Source organism: Oncorhynchus clarkii, chromosome 26, assembly GCF_045791955.1.
Source record: "Oncorhynchus clarkii lewisi isolate Uvic-CL-2024 chromosome 26, UVic_Ocla_1.0, whole genome shotgun sequence".
Classification (NCBI taxonomy): Eukaryota; Metazoa; Chordata; class Actinopteri; order Salmoniformes; family Salmonidae; genus Oncorhynchus; species Oncorhynchus clarkii.
In genome coordinates, this window is record NC_092172.1 from 11596721 (window position 1) to 11617001 (window position 20281).

Genomic DNA, 20281 nt, shown 5'->3' on the forward strand with positions numbered 1-20281 from the left:
AGTGTCATGGAGTCACATGGGCAGAAGGACCGCTATCCTCCCTGTGACGACTGTTGCCATGGTGGCATATCTACCAGTTCAGGCTGTGTCCAGTGGTTATGCGCTGAATGCGATCCCGGATCATACCTTTTCTACAGGAGTGTTGCTGTGACAATGTCCGTGGGAAAGGTGTGGAAGTGTTTGAAAGCATTTATGTGAGCTGCTGTATGCAGTTTAACAACACCATGCTGCCTGCAGTACAAGTGTAACTTTTAACAATGGAGATGTTATGTGTTGTATAAGAGCTAAATCGCTTCCCAAGGCTACTCCGGGTGTGTGATGATTGGGAGAAAACACATTGTAGCGAGCGTTACCTTGCTGTCGACAATGAGGTTCCTGATGCAGCCAGTAAAGTGTTTGTGTTGTAACTGCGGGTAGACATAGGGCAGGTCCTCATTGACTCCACCCAGCTGTAACACCTGGGTCCCGTTCAGGTGCCTGAGGAATGAAATAGCAACAATGCCCGTACTTTTCAGTATATTTTCATACACCCATCCGTCCCTATTGTCTACTGCAGTACTTTTTTCAACCCGTAATACACGGCCTTGTACCCCACCAATCTGGTGTTCTGAGTTTGACTATGTGAAAGGTGTGTATTCTGTGTAAAGGAGGAGAGAGACAAAGACAGACAGGGAAAGAGAGAGAGAGAGCATGAGAGAGAGAGAGAGAGAGAGAGAGAGAGAGAGAGAGAGAGAGAGATGAGAGAGAGAGACAGACAGGCAGAGGGAGAGAGAATGAGAGAGAGAAATAAAGAAAGAGAGCGAGAGAGAGAAAGAAATAGAGTACAAGAAAGACAGAGAGCTAGAGGGAGAGAGAAAGAGAGAAAGAAAGAAAGAGTGAAAGCAACAGACAGACACAAATAGAGAGAGAGAGAGAGAGAGAGAGAGAGAGAGGCGTGAGTAGGCTACCTGTCCAGGTTGGGCGTGACCCCAGTGACCTCGCATGATGAGTGGTCCTCTGTGGTCAGCCAGCTGCCCACTCCCTCCATTTCCATGACGGTGGCCCCGACACAGCGGTCCAGTGTGAAGCGTACCTCCTACAGGAGCACATGAGGAATATCAGCACATCAGAAATATCAGGACATCCGGAATATAAGGACATCCAGATTATCAAGACATCAGCTAATATCAAGACATCAGGAATATCAGCACATCAGGAAAATCAGGACATCAGGAATATCAGGACATCAGGAATATCAGGAATATCAGCACATCAGGACGTTAGGAATATCAGCACATCAGGAATATCAGCACATCAAGAATATCAGCACATCAGGAATATCAGCACATCAGGAATATAAAGACATCGGGAATATCAGCACATCAGGAATATCAGCACATCAGGAATATCAGCACATCAGAAATATCAGGATATCAGGAATATCAGCACATCAGGAATATAAGGGCATCAGGAATATCAGGATATCAGGAATATAAAGACATCGGGAATATCAGCACATCAGGAATATCAGCACATCAGGAATATCAGCACATCAGGAATATAAGGGCATCAGGAATATAAGGGAATCAGATAATATCCGGACATCAGGAATATCAGGACACCAGGAATATCAACACATCAGGAAATCAGGAATATCAGGACACCGGGAATATCAGCCCATCAAGAATATAAGGAATATCAGGACATCAGGAAAATTAGGACATCAGGAATATCAGCGTATCAGGAATATCAGCACATCAGGAACATAAAAGCATCAGATAATATCCGGACATTAGAAATATCAGGACACCAGGAATGTCAACACATCAGGACATCAGGGATATCAGGACATCAGATAATATCAGGACATCAGATAATATCAGGACATCAGGAATATCAGGACATCAGGAATATCAGGACATCAGGAATATCAACACATCAGGACTATCAGGAATATCAGGACATCAGATAATATCTGGACATCAGGAATATCAGGACATCCAGAATATCAGGACATCAGGAATATCCGGATATCCCGAATATCAGGACATTCAGAATATCAGGACATCCAGAAATATATGGACATCCAGATTATCAGGACATCTAGAATATCAGGACATCCAGAATATCAGGACATCAGGAATATCAAGACATCAGATACTGGCTGGCCCACCAGTCTAATATGAGCTCCATTATTTCCAGTAATTCCTCTTTAATATCTGTATTATACCTATCTGTACTATATTCTACTGCAAGAACTAACTAACCATACAAATGTAACAAATTTGCTTCTAAAAGGTCCTATTCAACATCTACTCAAAACCAGTTCATTGTTTTCAACAAGCATATTCAGCAAGTTACTTCATAGCAGACATTGAGGTGCATTCATTTTGAGTTTGTAAATGGCATACAAATACTAATACAGTGTTTGTATGACACTGTTTATATAATACATCCCGAATAACCCTGAGTTTGTTTTTCAGACCTGGTAGACGAACAAAGTTGTTGTTAGCGCTGTCATACAGCCACAGCGGCCGTACACAGTAATGTATTCAGGAGGTATCCATTCGATCTCCACTGAATCCAAACCACAGTCAAACCCTCCTACTTCTCCAGACGATGTCATGAAAACAGGACTAGTCTAGTAGAGACACCACCTGTTTGCATTAAACTTCCCCCGGAGTTCTATAAGAATGAACAGCATATGGCTAGTGTTGGGGGAGATGTGTGTGTGTGTGTGTGGGGGGGGGGGGGGGGGGGGGGGGTTCCATGGGATGGTATAAGTTTGGCAGCAGCTCAGACTTCAGACACCCACCTTACTGTTGCTCCTCACATCCAGACGGTGCCACCGTCTGTCCGCCACGTTCACGTTGCCTGGCAACTGCAAGACCAGTGTGCCCGAGCCATGGTTTATCTTGAGTGTGGGAGTGCCATCGATCAGCTCTGAGGGGAGAGAGAGAGGACACCGACATGAGGTCACACATGGTGGTTACATCCCCAGGGATGACCGTCCACAACCCCCATCACATACTCTTAATGCCAGGGAGGATCAGATACAACCACACACAGACCACTTCATCCTGAGGACGTCAACTCTGTACACATTTCATCTGATCACTGCAACACACCAAGAACAAGCAACCACAGCGAAGCACAGCCAACTAATCAAGGTCAACTGACCTGCGGTCAACTTAACTCTGTGTAGTTGTTTTGTGTCGCACTGCTTGGCTTTGTCTTTGCTTTATTCTTGGCCAGGTTGCAGTGGGAAATGAGAACTTGTTCTCAACTAGCCTACGTGGTTAAATAAAGGTGAAATAAAAAAAATATATATATATTTTTTTAAACGGAAATTCTGTAAGAGTGGTGTGTGCTCACCCAACCCCAGATTAAAGTAAAAACAGGCACCACCTCAGTGCTTTCTGCAGTCTGTTCAGAAAGATGAAGCACTTAAAATGACATCTAATAACCTGGGCCAGTATTAGAACCTGAAAAACAACAACAGTAAAAGGTGCAAAGCTAATAGTAAACCAGTTGAATATAACTAACAGTCCGACGTCATCATGCTCACTCCACAATAAGGATTACAACAGTGCCTGGCGCTATGCAATTATGCCACCCCCCACCCCACCCCCCACCCCACTATAAGACAATAAACATTAAAAAGTGATTCTATTTTCTGACTTAGTCAAATGGGAAATTAAAAATTAATGAACCAGTTAAGACTCGTTGTATGCTTTATACTGTTTGCAAAGGACTGTGGGTAAACAACATGTCAACCAACCACTGTTTCTCCATAAATCAACATGACATCCACAGTTTAAGAGTTCAGGAGAGAATAGGGCTGTATATATAAACTCCACGTCGCTCTATTTTCTAGGCTCGCAAATGCTCTGTTTTCGACAGAGAGGGTTGTTCTCCCTCTTCTTCATTTTCTGGCTTTCGTCATCCCATTCTCTTCCGCCCGGCCTCTCTCCATGACAGTCCCTCGGTCTGGCTTGTTGTGTCTTCCTCTTTATAACCCCAACCTTTTCTCTCTCTCCGTCTCCCACCTGTCTCTCTGCAGTGTTCTCACAGTGGATTCCCAGTAGGCAACCTGTGCTCAGACAGAGATTACTTTGAGCTAGCAGTAAGTCACTGATGTACAGAGCCCAGCCTAAGCCTGAGTGAAAAGCCCTTTTCATGTGAAAGGCCCACAGTGGCCACCACCATCAAGCAAAAGACTGACACTGTCCCACAGGGTGTCTCAATCTGACAAGGGTCCCGACCCTCCTTGTTGGGGCTGACGTGACATTTCAGGAGAAAAGGGGACAGACTGCTGGGTGACAGGTGTGAATGGTGGAAGGCTTGGTTGAGATGAAAAGAGAGAGGGAAGGACAGGAGAGGGGTGTTGAGTGCCTGAGAGGAGAACCTCCACGGGCATGGACCGGCTGGTCAGGCAGGGAGGCTGAAGGGTGGGCAGACAGGCCAAATGGGCTTTATGTTGTGCCGTATCAAATGATCTTGGACAGGGAGAGTACGCCCGGGTGTATTCAGGATACTACAAGCTTTTGCTCTTAAACTCCGGTTGGCGAACTCAGCGCGGTCACGGCTAATCTCCCCTCCTCATCCCTTATTCATCGTGGTCTCCTCCTCGACATCCCTGCAGATGAACCTTCCCTGTCGAGCGTCTTGGTGAGGGGGAAGCCAGGGGGTCTCAGCCCCCAAAGCATGGCACTCCCACTTAAATATGAAAAATTGCCTCTTTTCTGAAGTTCCTGAAGGGAATATGTTTTATGCCGGGAGAATATGGACTGCATAAACAGCATTACAAATCACTCAGTGTATACAAATCAGCAGCCCAGCAACAGAGAAAGAGAGTCTGTGACTGTGGTGCCTTTAATATAAATTGACTGTCAGCAAACACCCCCATACCCCCAGGAAACAGGACCCAAACTTAAAAGCGATATTTGAAACGGGTGCAGTGCTAAAAGACTGTGAAACAGGTTTCTGCAAATTGACCGTAATGTGCGTTTCACACTCAGTGTATCTCTCTGCTCGCTTTCATCTGCCAGATGCTGTGTCTACATGTGTGTGTGTGTTGGGGGGGTTGTGTGTACGTGTTTGGGGGGGGGGGGTTCACCTCATTCTCAGTCAGCCTGTTTCTCAGTTCCTTCTGAGACCACCAACAGTATAACTTGCATAAAGCAAAATATGTAAAAATAGCCCAATGCCAAATGCCTGAGATGTTTACATTCAGCCGGGTATTATGTTTCAATTTATTATGGGTAAAAAAAATGCAATAACCTTGCAAAACAACCATATAAATTGGCTTACATTGTTGCAAGCATATAAACATTACATTCATTGAGTTTATTTCCATACCATTACTCAATCATTTTTTGAAACATCGGGCTTTTTAGTTGCATTTATTACGAAAATCTGAATTCCACATATTAAAAGCATGATAAATAGGCTGCCATCAGGTCAGAATGAGACAAAGTGAGTGATGACATTTTTTCTGCTCTATCCTTGGAGCTGAATCCAACTCTTGGCAACGAGGTGTAAACTGGATCCCCAGCCGAGCCCTGAGAGCCTGTTTCCCATTCTGCAGGAGTACGTAATCACCCAAATTTAATTTGTCCGGTTAATTTGTCTATTGATTGGACAAGCTCAGCCCCATGGCTCGTACCCTTGAGAAGGGGGAGTTTACAATAATGTGACTCATTTAACTATGATCTCACTGTTCCAGCCGTCAAAGTCAGGAGGCAGCACAGACAGGGTCTAGATCTCTGGCGGGATTTAGAGAGAAATATAACACGTATTACATTTAGAGGAGAGGACAGACCAATGGGCACTCTAAAATATACCATATGCCCTGCAAACCTACACTATACACATCCATTACTCAATATAATGCTTTCAGTATGAAGCACATATCTATCTGACCCACATCAGACCGGGACAAAGATTATGAGCCATGGAAAAGTTAACAAGCAGAACCAAAGACATCTTCCTACTACTTTGTGGGATTAGGATGCCATTCTCTCTAAACCCGGGCTGTTCAATGTCAGTTCTGGAGGGCAGAAACACTTCTGGTTTTCATCCTCTCCTCCTAATAAGGGACTCATTCAGACCTGGAACACCAGGTGAGTGCAATTAACTACCAGGTAGAAACAAAAAAACAGAAGTGTTTCGGTCAGGACCGGAATTGAACAGCCCTGCTTTAAACACAGGCTACTTGCCATACTGGCTCGGTGCTCTATCACTTAAAGGCCTGGTGCAGTCAAAATGGTTTCTCCTGTGTTTTGTATCATATTGTGCAACAGCTGATGAAACTAACAGTGTAAAAGAGTGAACAAAAATGATTATTTCCTGATAGTTTCTGGTTGGAAATACAATCTACCAAGGACCTTCTAATCAGCATGTTTTGCATGGGTGGAGTTTTGGCTTGCCTGGTGACATCACCAGGCGGCGAATTAGTTAATAGATGAATAACAGAGTTCCAAACATCTCTGCCAATAACAGCTGGTTTTCAATTTCCCTCTCCCCACTCAGACAACTCCCAGACAGTCCTAGCAAAATTATTGCTTGAGAAATACGGCCGTTTTTTGCTAAAAAGCTGTTTTTGTTTATTTCTACTACAGTAAGCTACATAATTGTTATCCAGAAATGATTAGATATTGATATACTGTACAAATGGCTACATTGGGCCTTTAATCCCAGGGGAACAGCAGAGAATGTAGGACATGCAGGGGTGTTTTGCAGAGGCAGGTCTGTGCTATGCCACATGCTTGGTACAAAGTCCCATGGGGGGGATAAACAGCGCAGCAAGGTAAAGCACAGCGGAGAACAGACAGTGAGTGGGCAGGGCTGCAGGAGGCAGCCAGCGAGCCGTTCAGCGTCTTTAATAAGGAGATTCGGGCCGGGAAGCAGTGGGAAATCAGAAGGTTTAATAGGTTGCACTGCTAAACAGCGAGAAATAACAAGGTTTGACACAGTCAACCTGTGGGTGATAGTAATATAAGAGACGTTGTCTGTTTCTCACTTTAAGTCTCAGCCGTATATACTTGCCATCTCCACTCTGCCTTTCTGCCATATCTCCCTCCTACAATTCTAAAATGTTCCACACATCTTGCTCAGCCTTCCACTCATATCCATGCTCTATTCATCCCTCTCTGTCTTCCCTGTCACTATCTCTGTCCTCTCTGGCACAGTGCTGGATTAAGAATAGGAAGCTCATGTGACGCAGACTTTTGTTGGATTTGGTCTCTCTTCTTCAGACTATGTCTCTCCCTCCACACCCAGTAGCTGTGGACTGGGATGTAAAGCTGTGAGGCTGTGGACGTTGATTATTTGAAACAGCTGTGTGGTGCTATGGCAAAGACCAAAACGTGCACCCAGGAAGGGCCCCAGGACCGCGTTTGGGAAACCCTGACTCATCTGCAGACATCTTTACATCTTCACAGTACAACACACTAACTATGCATCGTGTTGAGACGTTTGAGACTGCAGACTGAAGACTGTCCTGTGCATGTGGCAAAAAAACTTTTAAACTTCTACTGTATCCTTTCTCCTTTGTTTCCCATTCAAACACACACACACACACACACACACACGCACGCACACACACACCCGTGCGCACACACGCATACGCACGCACACATACACAAACGCACACACAAAATATCTTCCAGCATTGAATCGAGTGCTAATACTCGAACGCAGACATAATGTGGAATGGAGCCACAAACACGTACACACAAACATCGTATGTTATTTACTCCAGGCCTTAACGTGAGAATGTATGCTAAGCACGTCCACGCAGCTCAACAAGTTCATTAAAGCTCTAAATATGCACACCCCGTTGTAATTACATTCTGGAATGAATGACAAATAAGCCTTTACTTTCATAACGAGCCCCTCATTAACCCCTAAAGACCTGATGCTGTCTCACACACACACACACACACACACACACACACACACACACACACACACACACACACACACACACACACACACACACACACACACACACACACACACACACACACACAGATCAGCCTTTACCACCAAGTGTACACTCATTAAAGGCCTCAGGAGCTGTGTGTAGGCTGAAGCTGACCCCCCTTCAAAGAATCCCCTCCACCCCCAAACTAATTTGGCAGCGTTGGCACAACAAATCTCCATGTAAAAAGAACCTTAGTAGTCTTGTTTATTTTAAACCAACAAATTCAGACAGAGTTGTGTAGAGGACAATTTGAGCATTTCTGCCTCATGCAACCTTCCTATCTCTATCGCGCCATCACAGTGTACCGCAAACACAATTACCAGCACTCACACACTGACGTATGCATGGCTGCCCCTCCCTTCTACCCTGTCTCTCCTCTATCCTGTATTCCTGTCCCCCTCCTCTGTGAGTAGATAAGTAGATATATTACCTATGGCCATGAAGTCCTCAAGGTCCCAGGGCTGTAGCTGGGCCAGGGGCCCGCTGTAGAGCAGCAGACCATCTGCAACCTCCGTGATGAACTCCAGGGAGAGACGGCTCTCGAAGCAAGGCCTTATGGGAGGAAACCAGGCATAGCCGTTGCCATGGAAACTGTGTTTGGTCTGCTGGCACTCTGGCCCCTCGAACTGCGCAGGGCACTGGCATCTAGGGCAAAATAACAAGGAGGAGGAACATCACAATAAGAATAACACAAAGCAATTGAGATATTCCCTCATCTATCACGCAAGACTGCTCTATCAGGATGTCCCTGCTGAGGCCGGGATGGGATGGCCTGCTTCTGCTTAACCACACAACAGTCAGTCACACACACACACGCACGCACGCACACACACACACACGCACGCACGCACGCACACACACACACTAGCAGTCGCACGCACGCATACACACACAATTAGCTTCTAATTTTTCTCAATTGCATAACAACTAAAGATTGTGAGTGTACATCCCAACTAAGCATCTAGCAGTCTATATTAGCCCCCAAGGACTGCTCACAATCTGGAGAACACTATATTTCAGCTTTCTCTCTCTCTGTCTGTCATGCTCTCCCACTACTGTTTCGCCTCTAGTGATTTCCTTCTGCGAGACACTCCACATCTCATGCAGATGTTCTCATTATCAGCTGTACCATAGGGAGAATCCATCACTATTAACAACATAGCAACCGAGCACAGCTGTACTCCTCCCTCCAGTTATTCTGTCATCCCTTTTCCTTCATTCGGTCTTCCTTTGTCTCACTCACTCACTCACACACACACACACACACACACACACACACACACACACACACACACACACACACACACACACACACACACACACACACACACACACACACACACACACACACACACACACACACACACACACACACACACACACACACACACACACACACACACACACACACACACACACACACACACACACACACACACACACACACACACACAACCCCACTGTATCCACCTGTTGTGGAGACAGCTAATATAGCTGGCACACACACGCACGGGCAATCCTGTGGCATCAATCAAGTGTGGCTTTCTCTAGTTAGTTTAGTCAGAAGCCCAGCTATTTTCTCAGCCGGTTCCCTCTCCATCACCCTACTCACAGCAGCCTAATAATAGTCTTCCAGGCCGCCATGCTCCCTTCGTTTCGTTCCTCTCTCATTTGTGTTCTGCGAAGAGAGAGAGAAGAGCTCCTGGCTGCCTGGCTGCCACATCCGACACTCTTGCATTTAGTCTTTCCCATTTCCCAGTCTCTGCTCTGAACCTATATTGAAAAGGAGAGACTGTCGGAAATGATAGTCCCCCCTGGCACCTGGCAGACATGCAAATGCGGGAGGAGAGAAACAGACAGGCGGGCCGTGCGCTAACACAATAACATGCTTCTTCTAATAACCAGGCACAGTAATCAAAGCTATACACCCCACGTTTAGAAGGCACACCATAGCGAAAAAGGGAGAGAGGAGAGAGGACTGTATGCAAACCTAACTGTAAGTCACTTTGGATAAAAGTCTCTGCTAAATAGCAGACGTTATTATACTATAGGGTAGAGAACAACAGCAGGTGGTGAACGTTGCAGATCAGCACGTCGGGCTGTTCTGTTCCCAACAACATTGGGGTCACGACCGTGACGCAGAAGAATGAAAGGAAGTTTGGTCTGGGAGCTCTAGGAGCACTGGTTCTGATGAAGGTCCTATAGGCTCCGGTTTACCAAACAGGATCCTATAGTGACACTATAACGCCACCTGACTGTGGAGAGGCAGGGAGTTGAGTCCAGTGATATCTGGATGTGGTAACAGCCTGGAGCCATGCGTCTACCTGACCACTGTCACATGGAAAGGGAGGAAGTGTCCACGCACGGTCACGGCTCAGTGTGACTAGGCCCCGAGCGGCAAACAAGGCTTGTATTACACCATCAGACCATCTGACCATCAAAAAGACATCAACACATCTCCCGGAGTGATAGACAGTGACGTACAAAGGAGGGTTCACTTATAGAAAAGAAAGAGGGAGAGATAAGGCTTTAGAGAGAAGGAGATGTAAAGATAGGGGGACTGAAGACAATACACTGGAAACTTGACCTACCTTATCTGTCAGTTTGGAAACAATTCACCCAGTCTCAGGGAATTATCTCACTCATTTATCCCCTCAGCGATATCAGGAACATGATTTCAGCCACGATGGCCTCAACCCCAATCCTCTTACTGTACTTGAGTTTTTTTTTCCTTTGCTCATTTCCTGTTCTTTGCTTGCACACGGGAATGTTATTTGTTAGCGTTCGGACCAAGTAATCTCCCCTGTCCTCCATTTTCAAATCCCGCTATTAATCCTGGCGCCACGATTATCTACATGTTGTTCCTTAAATCTTAAATCTCTTAAATCTCGCAGTTCGACATCCGTGTGCTCAACGCCTAGTGATAAACCAGGCCAGGGCTCTGTGCTCTGCTCAGCAACCGTCCACTGCCTCTGTCTCATATCTATTACCAGGCTTGCGTTTGCTTTGAACAGTTTCACGCACCCAAGCCTGCAGAGGATGACATTGACCTTCAGTTATAAAGACATTCTCTAGTGGAAACAATAATCGTAGAAATGTCATAATTGAATACGTATAATGTGAGGAATTTCTATTAACATGGTTAATTATCCGCTACATTCACAGATTCAAAATGCTTCACAGCTTTTTAAGTTCTTGGCTTTTCAGTTATACTATACAATGAGGAGTGTGAGTTCTACAAGGACAACTTGTCATCAACAAGGAGGCTCTTCTGTTCTGACACATCAACAACTTTATCCTGTGTTTGGGCCAATCTGGCAATGTCAGTTCAACTGTTAGAAGCCAATATGTGTCTGCAACAGAGAGAGAGCTGGGATTAACTCTGGGTTGGCTGCATAAATCATTCTGGTACGGACCAATGGCAAGGCACATTACACGCTTAGTACGTCCAACTAGACACAAATCCTGGGTTTACTTTCTTCTTTTAATTAAACAGCAGAGAACCAAATTAAATTGCTTCTCCTTTCGTGTTTCAAAGGGAAGCAGGATGGAGAATTCCAGGAAGAGCATTTGGGCATATGTTCAAATTTTGGGCAAGATGTCTGGCAACTTTTTCAGGAACATCCGTATACACCTCCTTTCTAGACATGAACACCAAATCAGCAGCAGATTACCTCTGAATATGAACTAACAATGCCAGTGGATTTGTGTGTGTGTGTGTGTGTGTATGTGTGTGTCTCTGTCATCCTCCTTCGTCCTCTCTCTCTCTCTCTACCTCAGTCAGGAGACTAACGTTATAGGTCTGTCAGCGTGCTCCAACTGAAGTATCATCTATGGCTGTGTTGACGTCTGTGGGATCATAAGTCTGCACATGTGAAATCCACAGGAGGAATGGCCAACACCTCCCCAGAGCAGTGCCTTAGTAAATATGGTGATTCTGATTCTGCTCACAGAGTTCAGGCCAGACACACAGCAGTGTAGTCGTTTATGTGTCTCCACCAAAAGGGGTACCTAAGTGGTCTCCACAGTGCTTGTGTACAATCTGGTTGACACATAATTGCATCAGAAAATAAAGTGTTGCATGAATTCTCAGAGATGAAATATATATATTTTTTAAATGATCTCAAGCTCTCATTAAATTGTTAGCCTAACAAAAACATACACAAACGCATGATAAAACATGCATCATTCCCTTTTAAATACCTCCTTTCGTGTAGAGGCCAGGTTGGCATTTTCGATGTGTTCATTTCCTTTGCATTTTTAATCACAAAGATCATTAGATGAAAGAAAATTCCCCCCACATCACCGGCGGCGTTTAGCCTTCCTCCTCAACACCATCCCAGAAGTATTTAGCTTGATGTTGAGCTCGCTCAGACATTCAGAGCACAACTATGAAATTCACTCAGGAGGACCAAGAGGGAACCAAAAACAGAGAGGCACTGGGGGAGAGAGGTAGAGGAGGTGAGAGGAGCAGAGAGGAACACGAGGCGCCAGACACATGGCACTGCAACATGGCTGCTGTACTGTAGAACACAGAGCTCAGTACTGAAGCTAAAGCTTCTCTCCTAAACAACCACCGCTGGGATTACAGCAGTGAGCTGAGCCCAGGTCGGAAAGGCATCAAAGGCCTGGCCGGCGAGAGAGAGAGAGAGCCAGAGAGAGAGAGAGAGAGAGGGGGAGAGGGAGGTGAGACCTGTGGACATGGTTTAACTCTGTTCAATTAGAGATGAAGCAGAATAATCAGGCGTGGCTAACGAGGTTATTTAAACAGCCTCGGCTATGTTTTCTGGTTGTCTAACCCGACCCCTAACCCCCACCTCACCTTCCAACCCCCGTACCAAATGACTTTGCTGCACTCTCTCCTCCTCACCATTACCCCCCTCGCCCCCCATGTAAAATGGATTGTTAGTCCCCTTCTCTCTGTTTAGGTATTGTTACCCAGTGAAGAAAATCAATAGCATTACTGGCTCTGGATAATTGGAGAAAAAGGCTAAAAGCTGTGTACCTCATATTTGTGAGAAGTCTTGGAGGTAGGTTAAGTGATGAGACTCACAAAGAGGGGCTTGGATCCTTTTGAAAGCTTCACTTGATCTATCATTCAGCACCAGCACAGCATTGGCTGAGCGAGCGCACGGCGCCACTTGCCTGTTTTTGGCCAAATACTTTCATAGAGTTTCATCCCTCTAGCAAGATTTAAGTATTAGTTGACTTATTGATTCCTCTTCCACACATAGCCCTCACTCTCATTCATAAAGCATTCTCCTACCAGGTATTCATTCTCATCTATCTGTTGAAAACTCCAGGTAACCATCACTATCTCAACAGGGAAACAACAGATCTGAGCCTTCCCTCCCCTTCCCCCACCCTCGTGACTGCTAAAAGGTTAGGCTGCCAAAGGCTATTTGCTGTTTTTTGACACCTCAGCTCACCCCGTACACAACTGTAAACACAATTAAACCCCTTCTCCTGTGTGAACATTTCACTGCAGGTGGTATGACTTCTTCCTCACCTGTACCCGCTCTGAGTGTCGACACAGATGCCCCCGTTGAAGCAGGGGTTTCTGGGATAGGAGGAACAGATCTTGTGGACGTGTTCTCTACCGGAGCAGCTGCATACTGCCGTGGATTCCACCGTCACCGACACCAGTGACAGGCTCCCAGAATCCACCACAGTGGGCGTGTCGCTGACGCTCAGCATGTTGGAGCAGCCGCCGCTGCCGCCACAGTCTGTGTTGGCACACTCATCCACATGTACCTGGCTGATGTTCACTTGCAGGAACGACTGCAGCTGTGGACACACAGAGAGAGAGAGAGAGAGAGAGAGAGAGAGAGAGAGAGAGAGAGAGAGAGAGAGAGAGAGAAGGAGAGGAATGAAGGGAAAGAGAGAGGATCAAGGGATAATTAAATTAGGAGGATTAAGACAGAAATAGGAGGCGAAAGGAGACAGAGTAGAAGGCTAAAAGGTAATCAAGGGACAGCCATGGAAGAGTCAAAGCGGAACAGTCTTGATTACCACCAGGGTTTGTCCTAGAGCCTTTAGAAAGCACATAATGTCTGTTGTTTTAGCCATCTTTCTTTCATTCTTGACATAAGCATCTGGGTTGTGTGACACACTCATACATGCAAATACCCCTACAGCCATACTATTAGCATAGAGAGTGTATGAATTCATCTCTCAAATTTCTCTCTCTCTCACACACACACACGTACATAAATGCACATGCTCACACACATGCAAACCCACACAATACACACAAAAACAACCCTCTCCAAATGGCCCTCCAAGCGACTGATTTTCGAAGTGTGCTGATACTGTAAATAGAACACACAGTAGACCATTACCGGTGTTACATACATTCGCCGTATACCCTTTCTACACCATTTACCCTTTCTACACCATTTACCCTTTCTACACCGTATACCCTTTCTACACCATTTACCCTTTCTACACCGTATACCCTTTCTACACCATTTACCCTTTCTACACCATTTACCCTTTCTACACCGTATACCCTTTCTACACCATTCACCCTTTCTACACCATTTACCCTTTCTACACCATTTACCCTTTCTACACCATTTACCCTTTCTACACCATTTACCCTTTCTACACCATTTACCCTTTCTACACCATTTACCCTTTCTACACCATTTACCCTTTCTACACCGTTTACCCTTTCTACACCATTTACCCTTTCTACACCGTATACCCTTTCTACACCATATACCCTTTCTACACCATTTACCCTTTCTACACAATTTACCCTTTCTACACAATTTACCCTTTCTACACCGTATACCCTTTCTACACCATTTACCCTTTCTACACCATTTACCCTTTCTACACCATTTACCCTTTCTACACCATTTACCCTTTCTACACAATTTACCCTTTCTACACCGTATACCCTTTCTACACCATATACCCTTTCTACACCATTTACCCTTTCTACACAATTTACCCTTTCTACACCGTATACCCTTTCTACACCATTTACCCTTTCTACACCATTTACCCTTTCTACACCATTTACCCTTTCTACACCGTATACCCTTTCTACACCATTTACCCTTTCTACACCATTTACCCTTTCTACACCGTATACCCTTTCTACACCATTTACCCTTTCTACACCATTTACCCTTTCTACACCATTTACCCTTTCTACACCGTATACCCTTTCTACACCATTTACCCTTTCTACACCATTTACCCTTTCTACACCATTTACCCTTTCTACACCGTATACCCTTTCTACACCGTATACCCTTTCTACACCATTTACCCTTTCTACACCGTATACCCTTTCTACACCATTTACCCTTTCTACACCGTATACCCTTTCTACACCATTTACCCTTTCTACACAATTTACCCTTTCTACACCGTATACCCTTTCTACACCATTTACCCTTTCTACACCATTTACCCTTTCTCCACCATTTACCCTTTCTACACAATTTACCCTTTCTACACCATTTACCCTTTCTACACCATTTACCCTTTCTACACCATTTACCCTTTCTACACCATTTACCCTTTCTACACCATATACCCTTTCTACACAATTTACCCTTTCTACACCGTATACCCTTTCTACACCGTATACCCTTTCTACACCGTATACCCTTTCTACACCGTATACCCTTTCTACACCGTATACCCTTTCTACACCGTATACCATTTCTACACCGTATACCCTTTCTACACCATTTACCCTTTCTGACAGTATATAGGGTGAAAATGTAATTCTCTCTCTCTCTCTCTCTCTCTCTCTCTCTCTCTCTCTCTCTCTCTCTCTCTCTCTCTCTCTCTCTCTCTCTCTCTCTCTCTCTCTCTCTCTCTCTCTCTCTCTCTCTCTCTCTCTCTCTCTCTCTCTCTCTCTCTCTCTCTCTCTCTCTCTCTCTCTCTCTCTCTCTCTCTCTCTCTCTCTCTCTCTCTCTCTCTCTCTCTCTCTCTCTCTGAGCCCAATATAGCGACAGTGGAGCCGTTCAGAGATAACCGGTTTCAACCCCCTCCTGACTCCCGCTCCCGCTCCGGCTTACCAGCAAAGGGGAGACACCCCCTCCTTCCCCTTCTCCTCCCCCACAACCACAGTTACATCCCCCTCCTCTTCACTGTGACCACAGACACTACCATGGCAGACAAAGACATGGTTTTCAGGCATATGTCATGCATGCACAGAATGTATACTGTATTGTTTGTGCCAGAGTTTAATTGGGAAGAACCCCAGCGGAACAGAGCTCCACTGCCTTAGGTTCGGAGATTGTAAAATGTCAAATGGAAACGCAGCAGTTCTACCACATTAACGTGTCCAATTGAACTGTTGTTTCTATGCAGACTAAAGTGTCTCGGCTGGTACAATTTGATCAGTGACTGAGAGTGGATGTGCTTGGAAAAGAAGAGCAGAAAGTTTGTGGAGTTCCTCTGAGAATACATAATATAATTGTGTGTGAACATTAAAGAGAATGTCAGAATGTGTATGTGTTTATCTCGACCAGTCCCACACAATGAGAGCACTTAAAGGAACATGGGCAGAGTGAGAACCCAAGGGAAACATCAGGATGTGTGTCAAAAGACATCCCCGACTCCCTTTCTCATCTCCACTGCTATCTTCCCCTTCCCACCCGTCCACTCGAGCTCTAGGACTCTCTAAATGTATGTGTCTGGCACCCCTTTACCGTGCATGAACATCCCCAATGCCACATTACCGTGTAGACTGCCTGAAAAGGTTGTCTTACATTTCTTATCTGAGTGGTTAAACCCTACTGATATGGTACAGCTCCCAATCCACTTGCGTGGAAAGACACAAAACAAGCTCACCAGAGAAATATGGTGTGTGTGGATGTGGGTGTATGGGTGTGTGCCCAATGACAAACACTGCACACCCAGAATCCCTATACAGGCAGAAGAGACATTTCATATAAGACCAAATGACCTCTGGGAAGGGATGGCAACGTTTTTGCTCTTTACGCTTTGCTGTCAGCTTTATCAAAACACAGTTTGAGGCACCCATGAGGCTTTGACTACAATACCCATGCCTCCCTAGGGCAGAGTCTGTGGAGAAAACAGTAAAGGGCACCCTAGGGACTTGTAAGCCTACAAAGAATATGCTGAAAACTGGGACATCGTTGCCCAGAAGGTCGGAAGGGAGCAGGAAGAGAAATTATACAGGTTGGACCTGAGGCTAATTTGTTTGTTTTAAACTGACAAACGCTTTTCTGACCATATTGGATTTGAGTTTGTCTGATTTACAGTTTGTCTGAACTACAGTTGGAAAAGAGAGGGGAAGAGTAACAGAAAGAGACGATGCACAGACAAAGCTAAAGTAACATGTAACATGCTATCGGGGAATGCTGAGCTTTTATTCCTCCAGGTCTCATCTTTCCCCTATTTGGATCTGAGGCACAGTGTCTCTCTCTCTCTTTCTCTCAATTCAATTTACTGGCTTTAATGGCATGGGAATCGTATGTGTCAATTGCCAAAGCAAGTGAAATACATAATAAACAAAAGTGAAACAATAAACAATAAAAAATGAACAGTAAACTTTACACTTACAAAAGTTCCAAATGTCATATTATGTATACAGTTGAAGTCAGAAGTTAACATACACCTTAGCCAAATACATTTAAACTCAGTTTTTCACAAATCCTAGTAAAAAATTCCCTGTCTTAGGTCAGTTAGGATCACCACTTTATTTTAAGAATGTGAAATGTCAGAATAATAGTAGAGAGAATGATTTATTTCAGCTTTTATTTCCTTCATCACATTCCCAGTGGGTCAGAAGTTTACATACACTCAATTAGTATTTGGTAGCATTGCCTTTAAATTGCTTAACTTGGGTCAAACATTTTGGGTAGCCTTCCACAAGCTTCCCACAATAAGTTGGGTGAATTTTGGCACATTCCTCCTGACAAAGCTGGTGTTACTGAGTCAGGTTTGTAGGCCGCCTTGCTCGCACACACTTTTTCAGTTTTGCCCACAACCTTTCTATGGGATTGAGGTCAGGGCTTTGTGATGGCCACACTTTGTTGTCCTTAAGCCATTTTACCACAACTTTGGAAGAATGCTTGGGGTCATTGTCCATTTGGAAACCCATTTGCGACCAAGCTTTAACTTCCGGACTGATGTCTTGAGATGTTGCTTCAATATATCCACATCATTTTCTTTCCTCATGACGCCATCTATTTTGTGAAGTGCGCCAGTCTCTCCTGCAGCAAAGCACCCCCACTTCATGATGCTGCTACCCCCCTGCTTCACAGTTGGGATGGTGTTCTTCGACTTGCAACCCTCCCCCTTTTTCCTCCAAACATAACGATGGTCATTATGGCCAAATAGTTATATTTTTGTTTCATCAGATCAGAAAAAAATTATCCAAAAAGTATGATCTTTGTCCCCATGCGGAGTTGCAAACCGTAGTCTGGCTTTTTTTATGCCGGTTTTGGAGCAGTGGCTTCATCCTTGCTGAGCGGCCTTTCAGGTTATGTCGATATAGGACTTGTTTTTACTGTGGATATAGATACTTTTGTACCAGTTTCCTCCAGCATCTGGGATTGATTTGCACTTTTCGCACGAAAGTACTTTCATCTCTAGGAAACAGAATGCGTCTCCTTCCTGAGCGGTATGACGGCTGCGTGGTCCTATGGTGTTTATACTTGCGTACTATTGTTTGTACAGATGAATGTGGTACCTTCAGGCATTTGGAAATTACTCCCAAGGATTAACCATATTTGTGGAGGTCTTGTGGAGGTTTTTCAATGATTTATTTTTGATTTTCCCATGATGTCAAGCAAAGAGGCACTGATTATGAAGGTAGTCCTTGAAATACATCTACAGGTACACCTCCAATGATGTCAATTAGCCTATCAGGAGCTTCTAAAGCCATGACATTATATTCTGGAATTTGCCAAGCTGTTTAAAGGCACAGTCAACTTAGTGTATGTAAACTTCTGACCCACTGGAATTGTGATACAGTGAATTATAAGTGAAATAATCTGTCTGTAAACAAATGTTGGAAAAATTACTTGTGTCATGCACAAAGTAGATGTCCTAACCAACTTCCCAAAACTATAGTTTGTTAACAAGACATTTGTGGAGTGGTTGAAAAATTAGTTTTAATGACTCCAACCTAAGTGTATGTAATCTTCCGACTTCAACTGTATATACAGTGTTGTAATGATGTACAAATAGTTAAAGTACAAAAGGGAAAATAAATAAACATAAATATAAATCTCTCTCTCTCTCTCTCTCTCTCTCTAGGGAAGCCAATCAGACAGGAGGGTGCTCAATGGCTCTGTTCTTAGAGAACACCAGCTGAACAGCCATTTAATGATACAGTCAGTCATAGAAACAAACCATAATTACACACTAGACCTAAAATCATCATGCTCATTAGCAGTACTTAGCAGCATGTTCAGTACAGCTGTTTGGTTGTTGCTGGTCTGACATGTTAAACAAAAGTGGTAAGCTGAAATCAGCTGAAATCAGTTATACCAAATTTCTATCAACATGTTAAATGTGCAACCAGAGGGAAAAATAATTCTAGATCACCTTTACTCCACACACAGAGACTCATACAAAGCTCTCCCTCGCCTTCCATTTGGTAAATCCGACCACAACTCTATCCTTCTGATTCCTGCTTACAAGCAAAAATAAAGCAGCACCAGTGACTCGGTCTATAAAAAAGTGGTCAGATGAAACAGGACTGTTTTGCTATCACAGACAGGAACATGTTCCGGGATTCTTCTGATGGCATTGAGGAGTACACCACATCAGTCACTGGCTTTATCAATAAGTGCATCGAGGACATCGTCCCCACAGTGACTGTACGTACATACCCCAACCAGAAGCCATGGATTACAGGGAACATTCGCACTGAGCTAAAGGGGCGGGACTCTAACCCGGAAGCTTACAAGAAATCCTGCGACAAGCCATCAAACAGTCAAAGCTTCAATAAAGGGCTAAGATTGAATCATACTACACCGGCTCCGATGCTCGTCTTATGTGGTAGGGCTTGCAAACTATTACGGACTACAAAGGGAAGCTCAGCCGCGAGCTGCCCAGTGACACAAGCCTACCAGACGAGCTAAATCAATTCTATGCTTGCTTCGAGGCAAGCAACACTGAGGCATGCATGAGAGCATCAGCTGTTCCGGACGACTGTGTGAACACGCTCTCCGTAGCCGACGTGAGTAAGACCTTTAAACAGGTCAACATACGCAAGGCTGCGGGGCCAGATGGATTACCAGGACGTGTGCTCCGGGCATGTGCTGACCAACTGGCAGGTGTCTTCACTGACATTTTCAACATGTC

General features: G+C 44.7%; 1 protein-coding gene across 1 annotated transcript in view; it reads right to left on the minus strand.

Moving 5' to 3' along the window:
* LOC139384910 (neural-cadherin-like) overlaps positions 1–20281 on the minus strand; it is a 205487-nt gene that overhangs the window by 26286 nt on the left and 158920 nt on the right. The window contains exons 22-26 of the mRNA XM_071129812.1: positions 13479–13756; positions 8400–8614; positions 2795–2922; positions 948–1075; positions 354–477 (exon numbers count right to left, since the gene is read on the minus strand). Of these exons, the coding sequence (XP_070985913.1) occupies positions 354–477; positions 948–1075; positions 2795–2922; positions 8400–8614; positions 13479–13756 (873 nt within the window). The remainder of the gene's footprint in view (positions 1–353; positions 478–947; positions 1076–2794; positions 2923–8399; positions 8615–13478; positions 13757–20281) is intronic.